This window comes from Halichoerus grypus, chromosome 5, assembly GCF_964656455.1.
Source record: "Halichoerus grypus chromosome 5, mHalGry1.hap1.1, whole genome shotgun sequence".
Taxonomy (NCBI): Eukaryota; Metazoa; Chordata; class Mammalia; order Carnivora; family Phocidae; genus Halichoerus; species Halichoerus grypus.
Window position 1 is genome coordinate 63,854,748 of NC_135716.1, and position 26,478 is coordinate 63,881,225.

Here is a 26,478-nt window from a genome sequence, read left to right on the forward strand (position 1 = left end):
TACGGAACAGCAAATGAAAAATCATAAACTGTGATATTTTAAATCTAAGTTAAAATACTATTTTGATTAGCACTGTTTTTGGGAATGTAAGCCCCTGTCTTCTTTTCAGAAACCCAGGTGAGGTCGCTTCCGGCTAAGGCTGTTAGGTTAGAGTTCTCCGTTCCTCTGGAAACCACGTTCTAGATTCTGTCCGGAGTGTGTTGTATTGCTGTAACAAAATAAAGCTCGAATAGTAATGCCAGCTATCACATATTGTCTGACACTGTGCTAGTGCTTTGCATTTCTTACCTTATCCTTAATAACTTACAAGGAAAGTGTCCTCTCCATTTTCAGGTCAGAAAATCTTAACACAAGAGGGTTCTGTGCTTTTCCAAGGTTATACCTAATGCTGGAGCGAAAGTCTGGTGTAGTTCTCTTGGACTTGAACTTGAGCTTTTCTTCATGACACCACACTTGCAGTTAGTCACCTTCTCACTGACCTTTCCGGTCGCCAATTCCTTTGGATGACAGAATGTCTTTCCCTAAACTCACCCCTACAAAGCTTTCCTGAGCACCGCCTACACAAAGCTTGCAGAAATGTCCCCCACCTCGGCCACATACATATTCGGTTTAAACAGCTTTCATGCCAGTTCCTGGATATTGCTGACTAGCTTTTCCTCACAGTGAAGCTTAGCATTTTTATCTATTGCTTTTGGGTGCTACCAGGCCCAAAACGAATGAGGGTTAGAAAGGAAGCTTTTCTCTTAAAGACTGTCAGCGTAGGTAACTTTAAATAATTTTCTCCTTGTTCTGTAATCACACTGCGTAGAATGTCCTTTTCATAGTGACACACGTAATTTTTTTTTAAAAACATACTAGAAACTGTTTTCATCCTTAAGCTTTATTCGTTGTACTTACAATGAATTTTTTGTTTTATTAGGATACAATATCACAGAAATCTGTAGATATTCATGATTCTGTTCAGCCAAGATCTGCAGATAATAGACAGCAAGCACAATTGGCTGCTGTCTCTACTGTGAACGAAGAAGTCAGCAAAATTAAACATACAGCAAGTGAGTTATTTCTCCTAATAAAAATAGTGTGTTTTGTTTTGTGTAGGTAAAGGATGAAATGTTTGCTTTTACTTTTGGTATTAACAAATATATACTGTAATTGATGGTGTGTAGTCACTTTGTTACTATGTGTGTACCAACTTGGATATTCACTAACACCTATAGTACCAGCTTTTTCCACAAAGGCTTTTAGCTAATGTTTGTGTCGGACACATGAGTCTTTTCTCTCCGTTCCCTTCTGCATGTCAGCCCCATATCCTTTCTGCAAAAGTGGGGCCTGAGGGGCCTTTCTCTGCAGTGCTTTCTAAGCAGGAACACCCAGCTTCCTGTGGAGCCAGCCTTCTATACACTCAGCTGCCTCACCCCACGTCTCCTCCGCTCACCATCTTAGTCTTTTCACAAAGAAGGGGAACCCCTTCTGTTTTTTTACAAAGCTGATCCAACTTTGTTTACTGAAGGAAAATTATAACACCAAGGAAAAGCTACCTCCTCCCTAGAAGAAAACAGGACAACTCTAATTGCTTTTATAAAATGAGGTGAAAGTCACATAAGAAAAGTAACCATTTTAGGGGCACCTGGGTGGCTCATTTGATTGAGTGGCCAGTTCTTCCTTTCTGCTCAGGTCGTGATCCTGGGTCCTGAGATTGAGCCCCGCGTCGGGCTCTGCGCTCAGCAGGGAGTCTGCTTGAGATTCCCTCTCTCCCTCTGCCCCTCCCCCTGTGTGCACACTCTCTCTCTAAAATAAATAAATAAATCTTTAAAAAATAAAAGTATTTTCAGTACATTCACAGTGTTGTGCAATCACCCTAATGATTAATGATGGTAAAGCATCTTTTCATGTGCTTATTGCCATTTGTATGTCTCTTTGGAGAAATGTCTATTCATGTCCTTTGCTCATTTTTAATTGGTTTATGCCTTTTTGTTGTTGAAATGTAAGTTTGTTACACACTCTGGATACTCTTCCTGTATCACATATATGATTTGCAGATACTTATATTCTGTAGTATAAATCTTACCATTTCTTTGATAACATCATCTTATGCAGAAAGTCTTTAATTCTGATGAAATCCAATTTACCTGTTTTTTTCTTGCTCTTGCTTTTGGTGTCATAGCTAAGAATCCATTGCCAGATTTAAGGTCATGAAGGTTTTACTTGATGTTTCCTTTTAAGAGTTTTATGCTTTTAGTCCCTACATTTTTAATTTTAATTTTTTTTTCGGGGAATTTTTTATTAATGCTAGGTGCTTGTTCTTGAGAGAAGACAGATTTGGTATCCTACTTGAAAGGAGTTTCCAGCTTCAGTCACTTTGTTTTGCTAACTTCCTAAAAGGGAGATAGGTAGTGGTGAGTGGCTTATTTTCATTTTTGATTCCTGTTCTCTGGAGAACAGCAATGGCTTGTGCAGGAATCCATGATAGCTTTAGTCTGCACTGGAACATGCCATGAGGACAGAATAGTGAGTGACTTCTCTATCTCTCAGCCCCAAGACTGAATTTAAATATACTTAGCTTTGTAAGGAAGGGCCCGGTCATCACACATTAGAAAGTTTTCACATGGCTAATCCAGGACTATGTCTTTAACTGGAGCTGCTTCCCTACCACCCTGAGCTGAGGACCCAAGCTTCTTTCCTTCTGTCAGACACCCTGTTCATTCTCCCCTTGAAGTTCTTTAGGAAAAGTTCACCATGGGATTGTTGACTCAATAGGTGGAGCTCGGGGAAGAACAGATGGCCACCATGCTCCCATGAGCTCTTTCATTAAGTGGACAGGTGATGGTTCCTCTGTTGAATGAGGCGGCCATCTGCGGTCTGACTCCTCCTCAAAGAATCATAACACGGACCTGAGTACTTCATCCTGTCTGCAGGGCAACTAGCTCATTCTCTCTGTACACTTTCAGAAAACATCACTGCCCCATCTAGCCTCGGCTCCGTACCTGCTGTCCCACATAGTTCATCTTTGCTTAGCTTGGGTGAACCAGTGACATGGTCACCTAATAAACCCTGGCAGTGTCAGCCAACCCGAGTTGTAAAATTTGTCCAAATAGGTATTGTCCCCAAACATGCTGCTGGTCATTGCTAGTGAGTCTGAAGTTAAGATCCTTATCCTCCAAGGACACCAGAAAGCAGGGAGAGGCCCAGCTTTGCCCATTCGATCAGAGTGGAGCCTCATCAGCCATACTCTCAGTTCGCCCTGCTGAAAGCTCTTCCGGCCCTCAGCGGCTGATGTTAGAACTAACGAGGACACATCTTGTCAGACGTCAGCCGACTCCCAAGTCTCTCTGGGAGCTCCGGCTGTGCTGCCAGGAGTCTCCTGCTCTAGGAACTGAGTTTTAGGACTGGAATGGGGGAGGGGAAGGAGCGACTGGTATGTGTCAGCTCTGACTGAGGTAGAGGGCTAGGAAAAAGACACTGAAGAGGAGACAGTTTGTGGGACTTGTGGCTTCTTTTTTTTCTTTTTCTTTTTCTTGTTTTTTTTTTTTTTGACATGCAATCTAGTAGTAAGTGTTAAATACAATAGCATTTCTGAAAACTACCTGGAAAGGAGCCTTTATTAATAACCTCAGTAAGAATAAATTTATGCAAGTTGTTTTGCTACCCCTAAAGTCCCTAAAACATGAATTTAAGTTCCACAAATTGGTGCCGCAAAAGGGAATTTGTAATAAAAGCAAAAGTAGAGACTGAAGAATTGTAAGTCAGCCACTCCCCTGGGGCAGTCATCTGCCTCCTGGAAAGCTCACTGGAGAAGCTGGCCCTGACATCCCAGGATTGAGAGCTCCCTTGGAGCCGCATGTCAGCACTGCCAAGCTCTCGCAGCATCTCAGTAGTTGAGTTCTTTCTGACCTTGTGCTTCGGCATTTGGTCAGTGAAATGCAAAGTTCTTCTATGAACATGTCCTTATAGGCTGGTGGATTGTCAGAAACATCTTGCTGAGCAGGTTCGTTCAGGCTAGAAGACTTAGCTGTGTTTCATCTTGCCTGCGCAGTGTGGAGAACATTTTGTTACTTCAAAATTCGGTTAGTTTTGTGATCATGTACTTAGCATAATCTTTTTATAGACTTCTTTGCTTATGGATGCATTTGAAAATATAGTTAGCTACAGCTTCTAACCTGGATTCAAATAAAACGTGCTCTGATTAACCCACAGTGTTACCACATTTGTCAGAATTTGTGGCTGTCCCTCACTTCCTTTCTCACACATCCAGTTCCTGTTGTTTTCTTTTGGTATATATAGGTTTTTACATTACCTATTTCAAAGGTCAAACTTGAGTTCCAGTAAATGCTATTAAAGTCTTAGCTTTTAATCCATTTGTTACATTTTATTAAAGAGTAACCTAAATCTTATTTTAGAAGTTGTAGTGGGACCTTTCTGAACATTATTTACTGTTCTAAGTCCTTGGGAATATTTTTATTTAAAAAATTAATTTTGTAAGGCTTTTCTAAAAATTGATTAAACTTTTATTGAGTAGTGCTTATGTGCAAAAGCAGTATGTTCTCAGTGTGATATGTGCAGGTAACCTTCATACATATGAATGTTTCCTTAGCATTGTAATGTCATAGATATTATAAAGGATTCAAAATAATTTTTGTTTGCATGTGCATTGGGGTGGGTTTCCTCACAGAATTTCCAGAACAAAAATTGTTTGCTGCCCTGTTGATTAAATGTGTTGTGCAGCTGGAACTCATCCAGACTATCGACAACATTGTGTTCTTCCCAGCCACAAGCAAGAAGGAAGATGCCGAAAACCTAGCCGCCGCACAGGTACGGATGTGGGGGGACAGCAGCTTTTACATTGAGGAGGAAGTTGGCTTTCACAGTCTGGACTTTAGAGCAGAGGTCACACTAGAGATTTGATTTGGGGGCTCTTCATCATAGAAATGTCATTTTAAACCATGGGACTGAATGACATGCCCTAGGCAGTTAAGTGTGGACAGCTGAGAGGAGGGTTGCCGACTGAGCCCTGGGGCTTCCGTAGTTAGAGCTCCTGGTGATGAAGCGTCTGGTTAAAGAGCTCGAGAATAAGAATCCATGAGGCAAGGGGAGAGCAAGAGATAGTGGTGTCCTGGAAGCCAAATGAAGAAAATGTTTTAAGAAGAAGGATGTGATCATCTCTGTCAAATCCTCAGTGGGTCAAGTAATATTTCATCTGAGAATCGCCCCCTAGCAATTTGGTAGACTTCAATGACCTTGACATTGCATTTAATTGTAATGTTGAGGACAAAAGCATTATGGAAGTGGGTACAAGAGAGGAATTGCAGGCAGAAAATATTGATAATTCCGTCAAGGGGAGTTTTGCTGTAAAGGGGTACAGAGAAATAGGATAATCGCTGGAGGAGGATGAAGGGGTCAAGAGAAGGGTTTGCTTTGTTTTGTCTTTAAGATTGGTAGTATTGCAACATTTTCCCTGATGAGAGAACTGAATGCAGAAGACAGGGGCAGTTGCAGAACAATCTTTTTGAAAAGTGAACGGGGATGGCATCTAGTGCCAGCTCCTGGGGGGTTGTCTTGAATGGAAGCCCTGGCCGCTCGTGCATTGTAATAGGAAAGCAGCGAAGTGTGTGGGGTGTTAACACGGGAAGGTTGGTCCATTTGCTCTTGGGAGTTTGTGGGAGGTTTCTTCTGATAGGAGAAGAAAAATCATCCACCAAATGAGGTTGGGAAGAGAGTTTTAGATGCTTGGAGAAGTGAAAACATGAGCTAGTCATCCAGGAAAGCAGACTAGGGCAGTGCAGGATTGCTGGGCAGCACCCAGAGCCCACTGGATTTAAAACCAGTCTGTTTTCTCCAGTCGTGTTTGCTGTGTGGGTGGCGATGTGGAGTAGGCAGTTTTGCCAGCCAATTAATCTAAAAAGAGTGAGGGATTATGCAAGAGAATAATTATAACTGGAGCCCATGGAGTCTAAATTGGTTAATAAGAGAAGAGAGGACCTAAGTGGCAGGGAGGAACAGTGAAGGGCTGTAGGCTCTGGCAGGGGAAGAGCTCCTGGAGTCAGGAAATAGGAGGAGGGAATTGGAAAGATAGGAGGTGGTGCCGGATGACTAGGATGCATGGAAGGAAGATTCTGGAAGTTTAATGACAAAAGATAGACCTTTCCCGATTTCCTGTTGAGGTAAAAGAGATTAAGTTCAGTTCTCTTAAAACTGATGTTTGGGGGAGCATTGAGTTCTAAACTTACTAAAATTTGTGACTGTGTGTGTGTGTGTGTGTGTGTGTGTGTGTGTGTGTGTTTGTGTGCATGCACGTGCTGTGGTGGTTTGTTTTCCAAAGAGAGATGCTGTGGACTTTGATGTTCGAGTTGATACACAGGATCAAGGAATGTACCGCTTTTTAACATCACAACAACTTTTTAAGCTACTGGACTGCTTATTAGAGTCCCATAGATTTGCAAAAGCATTTAATTCCAACAATGAACAGAGGACTGCTCTGTGGAAAGCAGGTAAGCTGCACGAGTATCACACTTTAGTGTTCACTGTTAACGGTTGTGCACCAGAGGTGTACGTTTATCAGAATTCATTATTGTACAATTCAGGTGTATGCATTTCACTGTATGAACTTTTTACCTTAATAATAGTAGGAAGGCAGTCTACTAGCCAGGCCTAATATAATACGTATATAATATAGTGTGTAATATAGTAAGCTGCTAGGGGAAACTTGTTTCCCACTTGTTTAATCAATCTGTTGTTTGACTGATTTGACCATTCATTTTTTCATCTTGTTCACCCAACCTGGACCTCCCTGTTGATACTGTGAGCACACTAAAAGCTGCCCTTTTTTTAATGAGAAAAAGTGTGTGAAGGTCCTAAACATGAAATCCTTGCATGTGTATTCAAATGACTTCTCCATGCTTATCTGGGAGTGGCCACACCTCAGAATGGAAGTGAATGTTCTGAGGGAGGGAGGCATATTTTTGAACAAGTTGGAAAATTTAAGTATAATATAATTATATAAATATATAATTAAGTATAATAATTAAACTGACATCTAATTTTTTACTTAAGTAGTTATTTGGTGCCTATTAGGTAAAAAACAGTGCTGGAAGAATGAGAGGCAGCAGAATGTGAAGAAAAAAAGAAGGGAGCTAATGTTTATTGAACATCAGACTCTGAAATAGTGTTGGGTACTTTATATTTGCATATTTTATTTAATCTAAAATGATCGTTTAACCCCTAATTAAGCCCATGGCTTTGTTCCTCCTCTTTCCTTTACAACCTAACTTCTGGGAAGAGTAGTCTATATTTTTTCCCCTTTATTCAACTCAAGTTGCTGCTGCCATTCAACCAGGACTGCTCCTGCTAAAGTCACCAGGTTCCACGTTTGCATGCGCATTGGACCCTTCACAATGCTTGGACCCTTGGCCTGATGAAACCTTCTTCCTGCTGAGGGGTCTGCCCCTGCTCACCCAGGAGCCCTCCTGTAAGCTGTATGGAGCTTTCAGGTGCAGTTTCATTTGAAGAGTTCCGCTTTCCCAGGCCAACATTGTTTTGTACCTCCTATCCCCCCAGCTGGAAAGGAGGGGAAATTTTACACATAGAAATCGCCTTTAGCTGGGCCTCCCCCAATTTGACCTGCCCCACGGTCTCGAGGTGTGCCTTCCCTGTGCGACTCCTTCCCTGTGGGCTACCTCAGGGCTGCTGAGGCCCTGGGCTCAGGGCAGGCAGCAGATGCCACCGCTGGACGTACACAAGATGTGCCTTCACACAAGGCGGTTTTGTCTTTCTGTAACATGCAACTTCCCTTCTCCGCAGGCTTCAAAGGCAAATCCAAACCTAACCTTCTGAAGCAGGAGACGAGCAGCCTTGCCTGTGGGCTGCGCATTCTCTTCCGGATGTACATGGATGAGAGCCGCGTTAGTGCCTGGGAGGAGGTCCAGCAGAGGCTTTTAAAGTAAGACTCTTGGCTCAGTGTCTGCCTTTGACCCATGTGGCTGCGTGGTACAGAGGAGGAAAGGGCCACTAGGTTTGCACTCATGGCAGAGTCCACATCTCAGCCCCGCTGCAGGACCATGCAAACAGCTTGGGGCCCAAGGAAGAGATTGTGAAAATTAGAGTCTTATAGATGGACGCACTTTTGCACAGTTGGTGACATGAGCAAATCATGTCTGTTGTTGCCGCTGTGGGACAGGAAGAAAGTTTCCTAAAATTTAAAACTTCAGAGTTTCTAGGCTTTTTCATGCCACAGATAATCGCATTTTTACGAACCATTAGGCTTTTTCATGCCACAGATAATCGCATTTTTACGAACCAATCATATGTGAAAGTGAAAACCTGCCTGCCTGCCTTTAGTTTGAAAGAAGGTTTGATGTTTTGTTAGTGTTACTTTTTTTTTGCATTCTTTTTACTTCATGACAACTTAAGATTCTGTCCTTTAAATTTTAAACTCATGCTAAGAATGAAACATGCCATTCAGAAAGACTGCTGTCTTCTGCATTGTATTTTTGTGTATTCTCAGGGAATAGATGTTCTCAGAGACCAGTTAAGTACATTTTAGAACTTCAAGAGATGACTTAGTCCCTGTTTCCCACTTTACTGATGAGACTTTTAAGACCCAGAAGTGCCTACACCTTCACAGTGAGTGAAGACCCACCCGATTTCAGCCCCGGTTTCTTGATGCCAGGCTTGGACGTGCGCTGCTGCACAGGGGTCTGAAATTCGGGGGACCTTTTAGAAAATGCGTTTCCTGATACATTGCACTGGCTTCTTTTAAAGTCCGGTTTTCTTCCTAATTTGAAAAGGACACGGTTATGTTGATACGGCAGTTAGTGTTGGCAGACAGACTGTAACCAGTTCCTGATAGTTAATAGTCCCTCCCCGCCTCGTCCCAGCGGTTTTCTCTGTGAACACCCGTAGCCGCACGTATGCAGCACATGCCAAAGTGAGCCCTTTCTGTTACAGTGTCTGCAGCGAAGCCCTAAGTTACTTCCTTACTCTGACGTCAGAGAGTCACCGGGAAGCCTGGACTAATTTACTGCTTTTGTTTCTGACTAAAGTTCTAAAGATAAGCGACAGTAGGGTAAGTATGAGATGTCTTCTCCAGCCCGGCATTTCTAGCCTGACCAGCATCAGGCTCAAGCGGGAGGCAGGGGTGCCGGCTTGCAGACCCATCGCTCGGAGGTAGATCCAGCAAAGCCCGGGCTGTGGTGCCACTTTGTCCCGGACCACGGTGGCCTGTCTCCGCATGGGCCCTCAGTCTTCTCCCTCCTCACCCTGCTTGGTTCTCTAAGCAGTGACTTTGTAGGGGAGTCAGTAAAGAAGGAATCAGTGTCCCTTTGGAACACTCTGACCAAGCTGCTGGGTCCCCCACACTTTGCAATTCCCATCCTGACCCCTGAAGTCTGTCCTCCATTTTGAAAACTGTCACCCTGCCCAACCTCTGGCCCTGGACTCTGCCCCTACCGGGGTCCCAGGCCTGTGCTCCAGGCTTTAGCCATTCCTTTGGCATATTTATTGGTTCCATGTAACACAGAGGCCCTAGTGAATAGGCCATAAACTCATTTAGGAATTTGAAACCAGTAGAAATGATGATAAATTAAAAATATGTAACTAAATATAAATACATAGTGCAGATTTTCAAAAATATGCATTTCCCTCTTTAAAAAATACAGCAACTTACAGCTCATATACTTGGAAACGGGTTGCCATGATCCCTGAATTGGTTTAAAAATGTCTAGTGAGGTAGCCTGAGATTGGGGTCACAGTGGTGTACGGGGCCCCAGAGAGGCTGTGTGGTGTCACTTGGTGCCATACAGATGTTTGTCCCAAGTCATGCTCTAGTCCACATGCATTTGCCTCTGGGCTGGATAAAGCTTGGAGAAGTGACCTAAGGCATCAGCAGCCATGTGGCCAGAAAGGACCCCAAACCCCAGTCTCTCTGGTTCCACCGCGGGCTTTCGTGCCACCATCAGTCACACTGCTACCTAGTCCCTCATGGGGTGTGGAGAGCAGCAGAGAGAGTGATTCAGAGATTGAGGAATTCCAGCAAACACGACCACAGTACATCAGTTGAACTGTAAATGTGGAAAGTCTGATCTTTGCCTGGAGATTGCAATTTTGTATTGCACTATTAGGTAGAATTTTCCATAAAAATTAAAATTTTCTTTAACAAGTAAGATTGTTTCAATAACCCATAGCTTATAAAAACTCAGCTGTGGTTCCTGCTTGTCTTACTTTTGCTTATTATCCAGAAAAACAATGATAAATACTAAAAGTTTGTCATAAGTTTGTCAAGGAAATGTAATGGGAAATGTTTTTCAAAATCAGGATAGCTAAGTGAATAATGTTTGTATTGAGTCTTTTGAATACTTCTCTTTCAGTTCCATAATCAGTATAGTCCCTGCTTTATGCAGATGCCTTTCCTCTGTCTTCACTGATCAGTGCAGGCCCCAGAGTGGTTTGACGCTAAAGGCATTTGAGCTGCTGTGGTTTGGAATGCAAGCACTACTAATGGAGAAATTTATTTCCCCCCCTCCCCCCCCAGTTTAAAGCTCATGCATCATTCTACTACCCTCTCTTATGTGAAATTATGCAATTTGACTTGATTCCTGAACTTCGTGCCGTTCTTAGAAGATTTTTTCTGCGAATTGGAGTAGTTTTTCAGATATCACAACCACCTGAACAGGAACTTGGAATAAACAAGCAATGATGGCAACTTGGTATTTTTCTGTTGGCGTTTACATCCCTCCGCTCTTTAAAAGGACCTTGGAGCTGAGGTTTCCTACCTGAAAAATGGTTTCTCTGAATTGCCGTGTCTGAGGGTTACTGGTAAAGATGCTTAGAACTGTAACTCAAACTTGCGCAACGCTCCAGTCCCTATTTAGTAATCTGGTGGATTCTGTTTGTCATGTTGGGCTCATGTTGAGCAGAAAGCCTGTTTCCACAGTGTCAGCTTGTGTTCATGTGTCCTTCCCTGTCCTTGGTGGCAGGGAGAGCCCCACAGTTTTCGGCAGGTGTGGAAGTAAAACTTTACCCAAAGAACTATAGATGTAAAGATTTGAACTTCTGCAAGAAGTACAACTCAGGAGAGCTGTATTTTGAAGGATAAAATGTTTATAATTGGGGGGGGTGGGGGGGAGAAGAAGAAATTATTGTTCATGGTAAAAGATATTTAGCAACTATGGTATTCTTATTCTGAAGATTTTTGCACACTCAGGCTATCTGAGATACTGGTAATCATCCTTCTGTGAAAAATGTACAGAGATGCAGGTCTGTAATATAAAAATCTTAAACATTATATAGTTCTTCCTGCACTGTTTTATTTTAATTTCTTTATTTTCTTATTCATTTGCTAAATACCTATAATATTTTGTCAAATGCACTAAACATTTGGGTTGAACTTTTTGTCTTTTTTATTTTGTGGGGGTTTTGGTTTTGCCCTTTTTGGTGGGGGGGCGGGGAGGGGTTGGTAATTTTGAGGGTTTAACATGCCCAGAAAGCTGTTGTGGCTGACGCTTGTCATGATCAACAACAAAAAAGGTAGAAAATACTCCTACTGACCTAACTACCTGTAATATACTTCTCTTAGGGCTTCTAAAGATGAGCCATTAAAATAGAGTTGATCCTTCATGGACCGAAACTTGAATCACTGCAAAATGAATCTAGGTTGCTGTCACTTTCTTTTTCTTTTGGGTGGCGGGGCTTGATGTAGATTTTACTCTGTGTACAGAATTTAATGTTGAATATGTTAAAATAACAAATCTGGCATGGTTGGGGGAGTTAGATTTACTGGAAATGTATTCATACTGTGAATTGTGCTCTGATGGTTAAAAAAAGACAAGATTGTCAAGCATTCCGTATTAACAGTGGATGTAGAAAATTTTTTCAGATGGATAAAATGTATATGGTACAGATGTAAAGTTTTCTATGTAAAAAATTCTGTACAACTTTCTGTACAATACTGATTCTCATCTGGCATATTCTAATCAGGTTATAGGTCAATAAAGTTTTTGGATTATTTCATCAGTGCAATCAAAACCTGTGTAATCTACAGCCCCATGTTTCATTGATCCTTTTTTTGTTAAAAGCCGAACAATTTAGGAATATTCTTGGCCAGAACTACAAATTCGGTGTTCTTCTTTTGGCATTAGGATCGTGCTTTCTCAGCCATAGGATATTCATAATAATTAAAATTTTGTGTATTAATAACCCAAAATAAGGCTATACTGTGTGAATGCTGAGAGAGCTGAAGTCCCTTTTGGGGCAGTTTGTCAGGGGGGCATTGTGTGTCCTAGGAGTCAGTTCAAGTTGTATGGTACGATGGCATTGAACGAAAAATGGAACATGTCAAGATAATGACTGTGTTTAAAAATAGAAGTAAGTGTGCAGTGTTCGCTCTCATACCGCTCTTAGATGAGTTACTGAACAATGCATTTATAGGTGTACCGTATTTACTACCCTCAGGACAGCCCTGTGCAAGCCCAGCTGGATGCTAAAGCTGGGAGTCACCCACCTTGGTAGATGGAAACCACCCTGACCTTGCAGTCTATCAATCATCTGATGGGTGTTTCAGATGAAGACAGATATAACAGGAAAAATCTTCTTCACAGTAAAATAAACAACGGATAGGTTACAAAATTGAGTATAAAATGTATAGCTAAAATTCAAAATGGAGAAATTTCACATTTGCAGTAAACTTCTCTATCCTGTCCGTCATTCGTTCCATCAGTGGAAATGTGCAGGAAGTAGTACCTGGGGGGTGTTCTCAGCCATCATAATGCTAAAGACCAAAGAATTATTTCCCAGAATTTGAATTAATCTTTCTTTACTTTTTAAAATGTGATTAAGGAGTGATTAGGAAGACTGACTCACTGATCCAAGGGTCCATGGTGATGCAGCAAGGATTCCAGTCTCTGTCCTTGGCCCCTGATGGTCCTGTCTTCAACTTCTAAAACACCTCGTCTAGAAACCTCAATTCCAGTTAAAATAAATTGACATTGGTAATAAAAAATAATTTATTTCTATCAAGTATTTAAGTCATATAAATTAGTAAATGTAATGCCTTCATTTGCATAAACATAGAGGCAAAAAGATGATGTGATATTTAGTTTATGGCTCATGGGAGTAAAATCAGTTACGATTCCCCCATCATTTATACTGAGTGAGCTGCTCTAAATGACATGGAAGTAACTAACTAGCACATTTGATTCATTACCTAGCAACCAAAATACAGCTACAACAAATGTATGTATTAAATGAATTATTTTGAATAGCGATGACTGTGGCAAATGTGCACACAACAAGCGTATCCAGGTTTTACAGTACTGTTACGACACCTCTTTCATTCACCTTAGCTTACTGACAAGCAGAATTTAAAATAATGCACATATGGTAATTGATTCCAAGAGTTCATTACCACCCCAATTTATGGCAAAATTGTACAAAAATAATTCTAGGTAATCCTATGTTATGTAATCATTGCCTTTTATTTATGTACATAATATATACATCATTATACATCATGGGAAAAAATACACCTTATATACAGATGAAACCTGTGTAAGTAACTTCAGGTAGGGGCCAAAAGTAGCACACTTATTAAAGGTTCTGATTTGACATTCCTTTCACCTTAAAAGGCACTGCTGGGTCCAATGCAGATTTATTTAACCGTGGGCAGTAGACAGGCCCTGCCAGTTGTAAGTGCCTGGTTTTCCAGGAACCTGCTGCTGCTCCTGGTTCAGCTGCTCAGCCATGAATTGTTGCAGCGTTTCTGAGGTGCCTGGGCGGAGCCAGGGCTCAGTTGCTACAGAGTTTGATCCATCGTCCCCCACGTGTTTCATGTCATCGGGGTCAAGCAGTGAACTCTCGTCGTCTAAAGGAGGCAAGAGGGATAGGACTCAGGTAACACTGGTGGCAAGGAGGTGAAATGAACACAGATCTTCCTGTAAGTCAACCCATTTCAGCCCTGCATTTCTCCATAGTATTTATGTTCTACAAAGTAGTTTTGTCCAGGCCCCGCATTTTAGAGGTAGGAAGAAAATGGTCAAGGGAATAGGTGACTCCATGGTACCAATACCCACAGGGATTCCAAAGATAGCAAAGTAGAGGGTGCCAAACATTAAGTTGACTGTAGAAGTGTACGCAATTTTACAAAACTTTTAAATTCAGCAAAGTTTTAGAAATACCCCAAACCTGTTAACAATCCTCTAAGGAGATGAAATTACTTCCATTCTTGCACCTAATATTAAGAGTTTGGTGTCTACTCCATTAAAAGGTAGGTCCTTAAGTTTCATCCTTTAATTGAATGTACTCAACTTCTATCTCTGTATTTTACTTACTAGATATAATAGGAAAATCTGTCTTCCTACCCTGTGATGTCATTTTTACTTTTTTTAATTACATCTCCCAGTCTGTGAAGGATTAGCCCAGCAAAGGGATATGTGCAGTCAATTTAATAATCAATCCACATCGTACCAGAAAGCTCCTGTTTGAAAGGACAATGTTAAAAAGTTTAGAAGTTGAAAACCCGTAAGAGATTCTTCAAATGCTCTATTTTTTCAATTTAAATATATCCCTGTTAAATATTAATTACCCTACTGGCTCTAAAAGAAATTGAGGAATAGGTAATCCTCAGTGCAGATTTAAAGAACTGTTTTCCCACTGGTCCCCATTTTTTCAGTATATGATGAAAAGTACTGCTCCCATCAATTTACCATATGTGCTCGTATTTGATATGGAATTGCCACCAGAACATATGACACCTTGACTGCTAGAGATTGTAGTATAGTTTTAAATTAATAAAGATAATTGCTATTAGAAAATTACCGTATGTAGCTTAACAGACTAAAGGGAATTATCCCAAAAGACCACTCTACTGTTTGCCAAAACTAGTATTGAGGGGCTCACTAGCTGCCTAAGGAACCATCCTGTCTGCCTGTGCTTGCTGAGCACCCTCCAACCTGCTGGTCACCCAAGCAAGGAGAGACAGTGAAACCATAATAAAAACACTAAACCCTGGCTTCTATTTTTTTTTTTTTTTAAGATTTTAGTTTTTGACAGCAAGAGAGGGAACACAAGCAGGGGGAGCAGGAGAGGGAGAAGCAGGCTCCCGCTGAGCAGGGAGCCCGATGCGGGGCTCGACCCCAGGACCCCGGGATCATGATCTGAGCCGAAGGCAGACGCTTAACCGACTGAGCCACCCAGGCGCCCCACTGGCTTCTAAAAAGAAACATTAACCTGAGGCTACTTGTTTTGTCTATGGCATTGAAAGCCAAGCAAAAAAGCAAAAAAAAAAGTTCTTTGTAATACTATAAATTCATAATAGATGTGTTACCTAAAGAACTCAAAAGTTGTCAAGTTAATTTCTCACTTCAGTAAGGGGAGTGAGATGCTGATACTAGCCAGCATTTTCCCTGCTCAAAGCAAAGAAAGGCTGGATATATTTAATAAAAATTTCATCTGTTTAGAATCCACTCAAGGGATGCCTGGGTGGCTCAGCTGGTTAAGCGTCTGCCTGCGGCTCGGGTCATAATCCTGGGGTCCTGGGATCGAGTCCTGCATCAGGCTCCTTGCTCAGTGAGGAGCTGCTTCTCCCTCTGCCTGCCCCTCCCGCTGCTTGTGCTCGCTCTCTCTTGACAAATAAAATCTTTAAAAAAAGAATCCACTCAAAAAAGCATGCCCTCTCTGGTAGAATCTGATGCAAAGTTGATCCTGAGTCCAAGTTTTCCTGGATAGTATCTATGGTTCTAGGCCTTACAACTCAAAGGGATCTCAAAATTCATTCCATCTCTCTCCAACCCACCCATCCACGCCCCCAGCCAACAGTGAAAATTTCCCTGTAAACAGGTTTGAGTTCTTACAGATAATAGTCCATTAAGCATTAAGACTGGCCATTCACCTGTATTAATCGGTTTATTCTGAAGTTCATTCAGTCTTCGCATCCGTTCCTCATTTTTCATTCTAAGCTGATCAATATTTATACTGGACACAGATTTTAGAGAGAGACCATCTGGTGGCATATTAGGATGACTGTTATCCTATAATTAGAAAAGAGAATTTTAGAAACAATCAGTAACAAATCTGTGAACCTAAAAATATTCTTGCCCCTGATAAATGTATAGTGTGAGGAATAAAACAAATGGAAATCTGTAGCATTTATATTCTAACTCCTGGTGTTTATTCATGCAGGCTCAGATGAAGATACAGAATTCGTGATAATATTTAAATACTGCCAGGCTGGGTGAAGGTGGGGAATTAACAGGACCCAAAAGGTAAAAAGTGAAACAACAGGGGCTAAGAATCAATTAAGCTAGAGTAATCAAGACAGGGTGGTAATGGCATAAAGACAATGGAATAGAGAGTCCAGGAATAAACCCTTAATTTATGGACAAAAGGGCCAACAAAATTCACTGGGGGAAAGAAGAGCCTTTTCAATAAATGTTACTGGAACAACCCGGATTGTCCACATGCAGAAGAATGAATTTGGACCCCTACACCTCACATCAATTGCAAAAATTAGAGTGGATCACTGACCTAAATTTGAGAGCAAAACTATAAAAACCCTTAGAAGAAAACAAGTAATTTTCATGATGGTGGGTTAGGTAATGGTTTCTTGATAAGACACCAGAAGCACAAGCAATGAAAGAGAAGATTGGTTAAGTTGGACCCCATCAAGAAAGTAAGAAAGACAACACACAAAATGAGAGGAACTATAAAAATCATACATCTAATAAGGGACTTGTGTCTCGAATACATAACTTACAAATCAACAATAGACAAACTGATTAGAAAATGGGCAAAGGATTTGCATAGACGTTATCTTCGAAGATACTGAACATCATTACAGAAATCCAAATCAAACCCACAAGGAGGCACTACTTCACACTCCCTAGGATGACTATAATAACTATAATAAAAGTAACAAGTGTTGCCATGATATAGAAACTGGAACCTTCATCTATTGCTGGTGGGAGTATAAAATGGTGTAGCCACTTTGGAAACCAGTCTGGCAGTTCCTCAAAATTACTCTATAACAATTCTATTCCTAGGTATATATGCAAGAAAAATGAAAATCATCAGAAAACTTGTACACAAAAGTAGAAACAATCCAAATGTCCATCAAGTGTTGAATAGATAAACAAAATGTGGAATACCCATTCAAAGGAGTTACTCAGCAATAAAAAGGAGGCAAGTACTGACATGCTAAAACTTGACCACATCTCATGTCTGTGTAACCAAAAAAGGCAACTACATAGAGGCAAAGTAGACGTGGTTGCTGGGGAAACAAGTTACTGCCACCTGGTAAAGCTATACATGTAATAATGCTAATAATAGCATTTGTCCTTTGTGGACTTGACAGCGCTAATGGCTCATATATATTAACTATCTCCATGTCACATATATAAGAAAACACACACAGTTTAAGAATTTGCCCAAAGTTGTCTACTCAACAAAGTACATATCTCAACAATGTCACAAGGGCTTTTTACTAGTTATACTATAAAAACATTTACACACATTCTATGAAAAGAATATGGGTTGAATATCAGCCTTCCTGTGGAATGTGACCTTGGACAGGTTATCCGACCAAAATACTAGAAGATGCCTATATAGTAGGCTTAGGTGTCCAAGTCTTGGACACCTAAAGTGTCCAAGCAGACTTCACAATAAATGTTTTCAGTTGCTTCTTGTACCTTCTCTGAAATCCAAATATTCTGCAACAGGGAAGGAGGAAGATTAGGGCGTGGAACAAACATTGCTGAACATTCTGTTCCAGGTACTACTAGGCTTATAACCACACTAGGAGATAGGAAAATACTACCTCAAGCCAAGGTACCAGAGTTCAATGACCTGCCCAAGCTTAGGGAGCTAGGTCAGGTGGTAGAGCCTACATTTACACCTACAGTCACCTCTTTCCAGACCAAGTGCGCTTTCTTTACTGGACCATGTCAATTTATATTATTTTTATGTATTTTTAAACATTTTTAAAATTTAAATTCAATTAACATATAATGTATTACTGGTTTCAGAGGTACAGGCCTGTGATTCACCAGTCTTACATAATACCCAGTGCTCATTACATCACGTGCCCTCCTTAATGTCCATAACCCAGTTACCCCATCCCTCCACCCCCCCTCCCCTCCAGCAACCCTCAGCACTTTGTTTCCTATGATTAAGAGTCTCTTATGGTTTGTCTCCCTCTCTGGTTTCGTCTTATTTTTCTCCTCTCTTCCCCTATGATCCTCTGTTTCTTAAATTCCACGTAACAGTGAGATCATATAATTGTCTTTCTCTGATTGACTTATTTCGCTTAGCATGATAGCCTCTAGTTCCATCCACATCACTGCAAATGGCAAGATTTCATTTTTTGATGGCTGCATAATATTCCATTATATATATATACCACATCTTCTTTAGCCATTCATCTGTCAGTGGACGTCTGGGGCTCTTTCCATAGTTTGGGTATTGTGGACATTACTGTTATGAACACTGGGGTGCAGGTGCCCCTTTGGATCACTACACTTATATCTTTGAGATAAATACTCAGTCGTGTAATTGCTGGCTCGTATGGTAGCTCTATTTTTAACTTCTTGAGGAACGTCATATGGTTTTCCAGAGTGGCTGCACCAGCTTGCATTCCCACCAACAGTGTAGGAGGGTTCCCCTTTCTCCGCATCCTCACCAACACTTGATGTTTCTGGATTTGTTAATTTTAGCCATTCTGACTGGTGTGAGGTGGTATCTCATTGAGGTTTTGATTTGGATTTCCCTGATGCCTAGTGATATGGAGCAGTTTTTCATGTATCTGTTGGCCATTTGTATGTCTTCTTTAGAGAAATCTCTCTTCATGTCTTCTGCCCATTTCTTGAGTGGATTATTTGTTCTTTGGGTATTGAGTTTGATAAGTTCTTTATTGATTTTGGATGTTAGCCCATTATCTGCTATGTCATTTGCAAATATCTTCTTCCATTCTGTTGGTTGTCTTTTGGTTTTGTCAACTATTTCCTTTGCTGTGCAAAAGCTTTTTATCTTGATGAAATCCCAATAGTTAGTTTTTGCCTTTCTTTCCCTTGCCTTTGGAGATGTGTCTAGCAAGATGCTGCCGCAGCCGAGGTCACAGAAGTTGCTGCCTGTGTTCTTTAGGATTTTGATGGATTCCTGTCTCACATTTAGGTCTTTCATCCATTTTGAATCTATTATTTTGTGTATCGTGTAAGGGAATGGTCCAGTTTCAGTCTTCTGCATGTGGCTGTCCAATTTCCCCAACACCATTTGTTGAAGAAAATGTCTTTTTTCCATTGGACATTCTTTCCTGCTTTGTCCAAGATTAGGTGACCATAGAGTTGAGGGTACATTTCTGGGTTGTGTGTTCTGTTCCATTGATCTTTGTGTCTGTATTTGTGCCAGTGCCATACTGTCTTGATGATGACAGCTTTGTAATAGAGCTTGAGGTCCAGGATTCTGATGCCACCAGCTTTGGTTTTCTTTTTCAACATTCCTTTGGCTATTTGGGGTCTTTTCTGGTTCCATACAAATTTTAGGATTATTTGTTCCAGCTCTGTGAAAAAAAGTTGATGGTATTTTGATAGGGATTGCATTGAAAGTATAGATAGCTCGAGGTAGCATAGACATTTTAACAATATTTGTTCTTCCAACCTAGAGCATGGAACGTTTTTCCATTTCTTTGTGTCTGCCTCAGTTTCTTTCATGAGTGTTCTATAGTTTTTTGAGTATAGATCGTTTGCCTCTTGGGTTAGGTTTATTCCTAGGTATCTTAGGGGTTTTGGTGCAGTTGTAAATGGGATCAACTCCTTAATTTCTCTGTCTTCTCATTGTTAGTGTATAGGAATAGAACTGATTTCTGTGCATTCATTTTATATCCTGCCACTTTGCTGAATTCCTGTATGTGTTCTAGCAATTTTGGGGTGGAGTCTTTTGGGTTTTCCACACAGAGTATCATACCACCTGCAAAGAGTGAGAGTTTGACTACTTCTTTGCTAGTTTGGATGCCTTTTATTTCTTTTTGTTGTCTGATTGCTGAGGCTAGGACTTCTAGTACTATGTTGAACAACAGTGGTGAGAGTGGTCATCCCTGCCGTGTTCCTGACCTTAGGGGAAGAGCTCTCAGTTTTTCCCCATTGAGAATGATATTTGCTGTGGGCTTTTCGTATGTAGCTTTTATGATATTGAGGTATGTTCCCTCTATCCCTACACTGTGAAGGGTTTTAATCAAGGAAGGATGCTGTACTTTGTCAAATGCTTTTTCTGCATTCACTGGGAGGATTATGTGGTTCTTGTCCTTTCTTTTAATAATGTAGTGTATCACAATGATTGATGTGCAGATGTTGAACCACCCTTGCAGCCCAGGAATAAATCCCACTTGGTCGTGGTGAATAATCCTTTTAATGTACCATTGGATCCTACTGGCTAGGATCTTTTTAATGTACCTTTGGATCCTACTGGCTAGTATCTTGGTGGGAATTTTGGCATCCATGTTCATCAGAGATACTGGTCTGTAATTCTCCTTTTTGGTGGGGTCTTTGTCTGGTTTTGGGATCAAGGTAATGCTGGCCTCATAAAATGAGTTTGGAAGTTTTCCTTCCATTTCTATTTTTTGAAACAGCTTCAGAATAGGTATTAATTCTTCTTTAAATGTTTGGTAGAATTCCCCTGGGAAGTCATCCGGCCCTGGGCTCTTGTTTGTTGGGAGATTTTTGATTACTACTTCAATTTTCTTGCTGGTTATGGGTCTGGTTCAGGTTTTCTGTTTCTTCCTGGTTCAGTTTTGGTAGTTTATACATCTCTAGGAATGCATCCATTTCTTCCAGATTGCCTAATTTGTTGATCTATAGTTGCTCATAATATGTTTTTATAATTGTTTTATAATTTTATAATATGTATAATTGCTTTGGTGTTGGTCATGATCTCTCCTCTTTCATTCATGATTTTATTTATTTGGGTCCTTTTTTTTTTTTTTTAAGGATTTCATTTATTTGAGAGATAGCACAAATAGGCAGAGAGGCAGACAGAGGGAGAGGGGAGAAGCAGGCTCCCCGCTGAGCAGGGAGTCCAATGCGGGACTCGATCCCAGGACCCTGGGATCATGACCTGAGCCGAAGGTAGCCGCTTAACCGGCTAAGCCACCCAGGCGCCCCCCTTTTTTCTTTTTGATAAATCTGGCCAGGTGTTTATCGATCTTATTCTTTTTTAAAGAACCAGCTCCTGGTTTCATTGATCTGTCCTACTGTTCTTTTGGTTTCTATTTCTTTGATTTCTGCTCTAATCTTCATTAATTCTCTTCTCCTGCTGGGTTCAGGCTTTATTTGCTGTTCTTTCTCCAGCTCCTTTAGGTATAAGGTTAGGTTGTGTATCTGAGACCTTTCCTGTTTCTTGAGAAAGACTTGTGTTGCTGTATAATTCCCTCTTAGGACTGCCTTGGCTGCATCCCAAAGATTTTGACCAGTTGTGTTTTCATTTTCATTTGTTTCCATGAATTCTTAAAATTCAAGATTTCCTGGTTGACCCATTCATTCTTTAGTAGGATGCTCTTTAGCCTCCATGTATTTGAGTTCTTTCCAAATTTCCTCTTGTGACTGAGTTCTAGTTTCAAAGCATTGTGGTCCGAAAATATGCAGGGAATGATCCCAGTCTTTTGGTACTGGTGGAGACCTGATTTGAGACCCAGTATGTGATCTATTCTGGAGAATGTTCCATGTGGACTCCAGAAGAATGTGTATTCTGTTGCTTTAGGATGGAATGCTCTGAATATATCTGTGAAGTCCATGTGGTCCAGTGTGTCATTCAAAGCCCTTGTTTCCTTGTTGATCTTCTGCTTAGATGATGTGTCCGTTTTAGTGCCTGGGTTGTTAAAGTGCCCTACTATTATTGTATTATTATTGATGTGTTTCTTTGATTTAGTTATTAATTGGCTTATATATTTGGCTGCTCCCATGTTAGGGGTATAAATATTTACAGCTGTTAGATCTTCTTGTTGGACAGACCCTTTAATTATGATATAGTGTCCTTCCTCATCTCCTATTACAGTCTTTGGTTTAAAATCTAATTTGTCTGATATAAGAATTGCCACCCCCCTGTCTTCTGATGTCCATTAGCGTGATAAATGGTTTTCCACCCCCCTCACTTTCAATCTGGAGGTGTCTTTGGTTCTAAAATGAGTCTCTTGTGGACCATACCAATTTAGCATGGGTCAGAATCCAGACCTCTCTTAAACTGAGAAGGGAAAAAAGAAAAAGATATTTCATACATACAAAGTCCAATCCTTTCTGTTTGTTCCTCCTGCGCTGTCTTGCAGAGGACAGCTGGGACTGTAGAGGGAGGATATCATCTTCAATGGCAGGATATGTCTCGCCGTAAGCACCTAAGAAGACCACACAAAGGAGAAGTCTTAAACAACAAACATTTCAAATCTTTTTACTCCGAGCTAAACCAAGACTCTTTTTTAATAGCTTTAGATATTATTTACATGTAATAAAACTCAGCTACTACAAATGTACACAGTTCATTAACTTTTATAGAACTGTGCAGTCATCATTACAATCTAGTTTTAGAACATGTCTATCACCTCAAAAAGTTCCCTTGTGCTCACAGGCAATCACTCACAACTCCCACCTCCCTGGCCCCAAATAAACACTGATCTGCTTTCAAGCTCAGGAGATTTACCTTTCCTGAGATTACGTATAAATGGAATATACAATGTAATATTTTGTGTCTTCCACTTAGCATAATGTGTTTGAGGTTCTTTTATGTTGTACCACGTATCAATTGATTCTTATTGCTGTATAGTGCTCCATCATATGGATATATCACATTTTATCTGTGTATTCACCAGGTGATGGACATGTGAACTGTTTCTAGTTGGCAATTATTAATTCTGCTATGAACATTCGTGTATATGTCTTTGTGGCCACATGTTTTCATTTCTTTGGGCTATATTCCTAAGAGTAAAATTGTTGGATATTCTGTGTAACTCTACGTTTAGCATTTTGAGCAATTGCCAAACCATTTTCAGAAGTGGTTCTATCATTTTACATTTTAAGAAGGTTCTAGTTTCCCATATCTTTACCAACACTTGGTATTGTCAGTCTTTTTGATCTGATCATAGCCTCTCTAGTGATCATGGAGGTAAGGATTTTTCCAACTCTTTATTTTAAAAAATTAAAACCTAAAGGAAAGTTATAATAAATACCTAAAATCACCATTTCTTATTTTGCCACATTTACTTTATTTCTATATGGGGGGTGGTGTTGCTTGTTTTTGCAGAACCAGCAAGTTGCATGACACTTCATCCCCACATACTTAAGCATGTACTATCTAAGAACAAGGACTATCTCCTACATTATATCTACAATTTCATTATCACGTTCAGGAAATTTAACACTGATACAACACTATCATTTACCCTATAAGTGATATTCAAATTTCTGATATTTAAAATGTACAGTTGTGGGGCGCCTGGGTGGCTCAGTCATTAAGCGGCTGCCTTCGGCTCAGGTCATGATCCCAGTGTCCTGGGATCGAGCCCCGCATCGGGCTCCCTGCTCGGCGGAGAGCCTGCTTCTCCCTCTACCACTCCCCCTGCTTGTGTTCCCTCTCTCGCTCTCTCTCCATCAAATAAATAAATAAATAAAATCTTTAAAATAAAATAAAATAAAATAAAATGTACAGTTGTTTTTTTTTTAAGGCAGCAATACTACATTTTACTGAATGAGGTGTGGTTTTCTAAAACTCCAAAAATAAAGTTTTCTGATTTCTGTATATACCCTACCACTAATGCACTTGCTTTAAAAAAAACAAAAAAACAAAACATAGACTGTTTACAAGAGTTTTTAAGTTCAGGAAAACGGAGTGGAAAATAGGGAATTCCTATATACCCCCTGTTCACACACTCATAGCCTACCTCACTATCAACAACCAGAGTGGTATGTTCATTAAAATCAATAAACCCACACTGACACATTATCACCCAACATCCATAGTTTAGGCTTCACTCTTGGTGGTGTACATTCCATGGGTTTTGACATGTATCCACTATGACAAGATCCACAGAATAGCTTCACTGCCCTAAAACTCCTCTGTGCACCCCTACCCATTCCTCCCTCTGCTGTAACCCCTGGCAACTGCTGATCTCTCTGCTGCCTCCATAGTTTTGCCTTTCCCTGATGGTCATATAGTTGAATCATATAGTATGTAGCCTGTTCAGATTGGCTTCTATCACACACATGCATTCAAGGATCCTCTGTATCTTTCCATGGTTTCGTAGCTCATTTCTTTTTTTTTACGTTAATCACCATACATTACATCATTAGTTTTTGATGTAGTGTTCTGTGATTCATTGTTTGCGTATAACACCCAGCGCTCCATGCAGAACGTGCCCTCTTCAATACCCATCACCAGGCTAACCCATCCTCCCACCCCCCTCCCCTCTAGAACCCTCAGTTTGTTTCTCAGAGTCCATCGTCTCTCATGGTTCGTCTCCCCCTCCGATTCCCCCCCCTTCATTCTTCCCCTCCTATCTTTTTTTTTTTTTTTAACATATAATGTATTATGTGTTTTAGAGGTACAGGTCTGTGATTCCTTTTCAGCACTGAATAATATCGCACTGTCTGGTTATCACAGTATGTTCATCCATTCACCTTCTGAAAGACATCCTGATTGCTTCCAGGTCTTGGCAATTACCTAAAACTGCTATAAATATCTGTGTGTGGGTTTTTGTATGGACATTAAGTTTCAACTCCTTTGGGTACATATCAAGTAGTGTAATTGCAGGATTGTAAGATAAGAGTATGTTTGGTTTCTTAAGAAACATCCAAACTGTCTCCCAAAGTGGCTGTACCATTTTACATTCCCACCAGCACTGAGTGAGAGTTCCTGTGGGTTTTGGCCATTCTATCTAATAGTGGTATCTCGTTGTTAACTTACATTTCCCTAAAGACATATTTTCATATGCTTATTTGCCATCTGTAGGTCTTAGTGAAATGTGTTTGGATCTTTTGCCCATATTTTAATTGAATTCTTACTGTTGAGTTTTAAGAGTTCTTTGTATATTTTGGCTAACAGTCCTTTATCAGATGGGTCTTTAGCCAAGTATGTCTCTAGCTTGTCTTCTCATTCTCTTGCCATTGTCTTTCACAGAGCATTAGTTTTTAAAGAAGTCTAGTTTATCCAATCTCTCTCTCATGGATTACACCTCTGGTATTGCATCTAAAATGTCATCACCATCCCCAAGTTCTTCTAGGTCTTCTCCTCTGTTATATTCTAGGAGTTGTATAATTTTGCATTTTACAATTTGGGTCTATGGTCCACTTTGAGTTGATTTTGGTGAAGGGTCTAAGGTCTGTGTCTAGATTCCTTTTTTTTTTTTTTTTGCAATGTAGATGTCCAGTTGTTCTAGCACCACTTGTTGAAAAGACCATCTTTTGTCCATTGCATTGCTTTTGCTCTTTTGTCAAAAATCAATGGACTATCCTTGTTTGGCTCTATTTCTAGACTCTATTCTGTTCAATTGATCTATTTGTATATTCTTTTGCCAATACCACACCGCTTGATTACTGTTAACTTTATAGTAAGTCACGTAGTGTCAGTCTTCATCTTTGTCTTCTTTCCATGTTGTGCTATTCTGGATCTTTCACCTCTCCATATAAATTTTAGAATCAGTTTAACTGGGATTGCATTGAATTTATAGATCAGGTTGAGAAGAACTGGTATCTTAAACCATATTGCATTTCCCAATCCATGAACATGAAATGTCTGTTTTATTTCATAAGAGTTTTGCAGTTTTTTTCATAATAAAATCAGTACAAGATCTATATGTATTTCTTTTTAGGGGGGTGCTAATGTAAGTGATATTGTGTTTTAACTTTCTAAGTCCACTTGTTCATTGCTGGTACATATAGGAAAGCAACTGACTTCTGTGTTTTAACCTGGTATCCTGCAACTGTGCTGTAACTACTTATTATTAGTACCAGGGTTTCTTTTATTTATCAGATTTCCTACAATCATGTCATCTATGCACAAAGACAGTATTATTGCTCCTTTCCCAATCTGTATACCTCCTTTTCTTGACTTAGCACATCAGCTAGGACTTCCATAATGATGTTGAGGAGTGGTGAGAAGAGACATCTTTGCCTTGTTCCTGGTCTTTACAGGAAAGTTTCTATCTCCTCATCATTAAATATGATGTTGGCTGTAGGGTTTCTGTAGATAGTTGAGGATGCTCCCTTATAACCCTAGTTTGCTGAGAGTTATCATGAATGGGTGTTGGATTCTGTTCAGTGCCTTTCTGCATCTACTGATAATGATCATGTGATTTTTCTTCTTTTGCCTGTTGATACGATGATTACATTTTGATTAATTATATTAATTGAATGTAAACCAGCTTTGCATACCTGATATAAATCCCACTTGGTTGTGGTGTTTCTCTTCACACATTGTTGAATTCAATCTGCTAATATTTTGCTGAGAATTTTTGCATCTATATTCATG

The 26,478-nt window shown here is 40.3% G+C and overlaps 2 protein-coding genes across 4 annotated transcripts in view; one reads left to right on the plus strand and one right to left on the minus strand.

Moving 5' to 3' along the window:
- ARFGEF1 (ARF guanine nucleotide exchange factor 1) overlaps positions 1–12,000 on the plus strand; it is a 144,191-nt gene extending 132,191 nt beyond the window's left edge. For both annotated transcript variants that reach the window (XM_036102409.2, XM_036102410.2), the window contains exons 34-39: positions 920–1,052; positions 4,670–4,809; positions 6,317–6,485; positions 7,795–7,933; positions 8,941–9,058; positions 10,523–12,000. In XM_036102409.2, coding sequence (XP_035958302.1) covers positions 920–1,052; positions 4,670–4,809; positions 6,317–6,485; positions 7,795–7,933; positions 8,941–9,058; positions 10,523–10,687 — 864 coding nt within the window. In that variant the 3' untranslated portion in view covers positions 10,688–12,000. The remainder of the gene's footprint in view (positions 1–919; positions 1,053–4,669; positions 4,810–6,316; positions 6,486–7,794; positions 7,934–8,940; positions 9,059–10,522) is intronic.
- A 1,444-nt stretch (positions 12,001–13,444) lies between these two features.
- CSPP1 (centrosome and spindle pole associated protein 1) overlaps positions 13,445–26,478 on the minus strand; it is a 252,250-nt gene continuing 239,216 nt past the window's right edge. For both annotated transcript variants that reach the window (XM_078072319.1, XM_078072320.1), the window contains 3 exons: positions 22,245–22,354; positions 15,875–16,013; positions 13,445–13,849 (listed from right to left, as the gene is read on the minus strand). In XM_078072319.1, the coding sequence (XP_077928445.1) occupies positions 13,641–13,849; positions 15,875–16,013; positions 22,245–22,354 (458 nt within the window). In that variant the 3' untranslated portion in view covers positions 13,445–13,640. The remainder of the gene's footprint in view (positions 13,850–15,874; positions 16,014–22,244; positions 22,355–26,478) is intronic.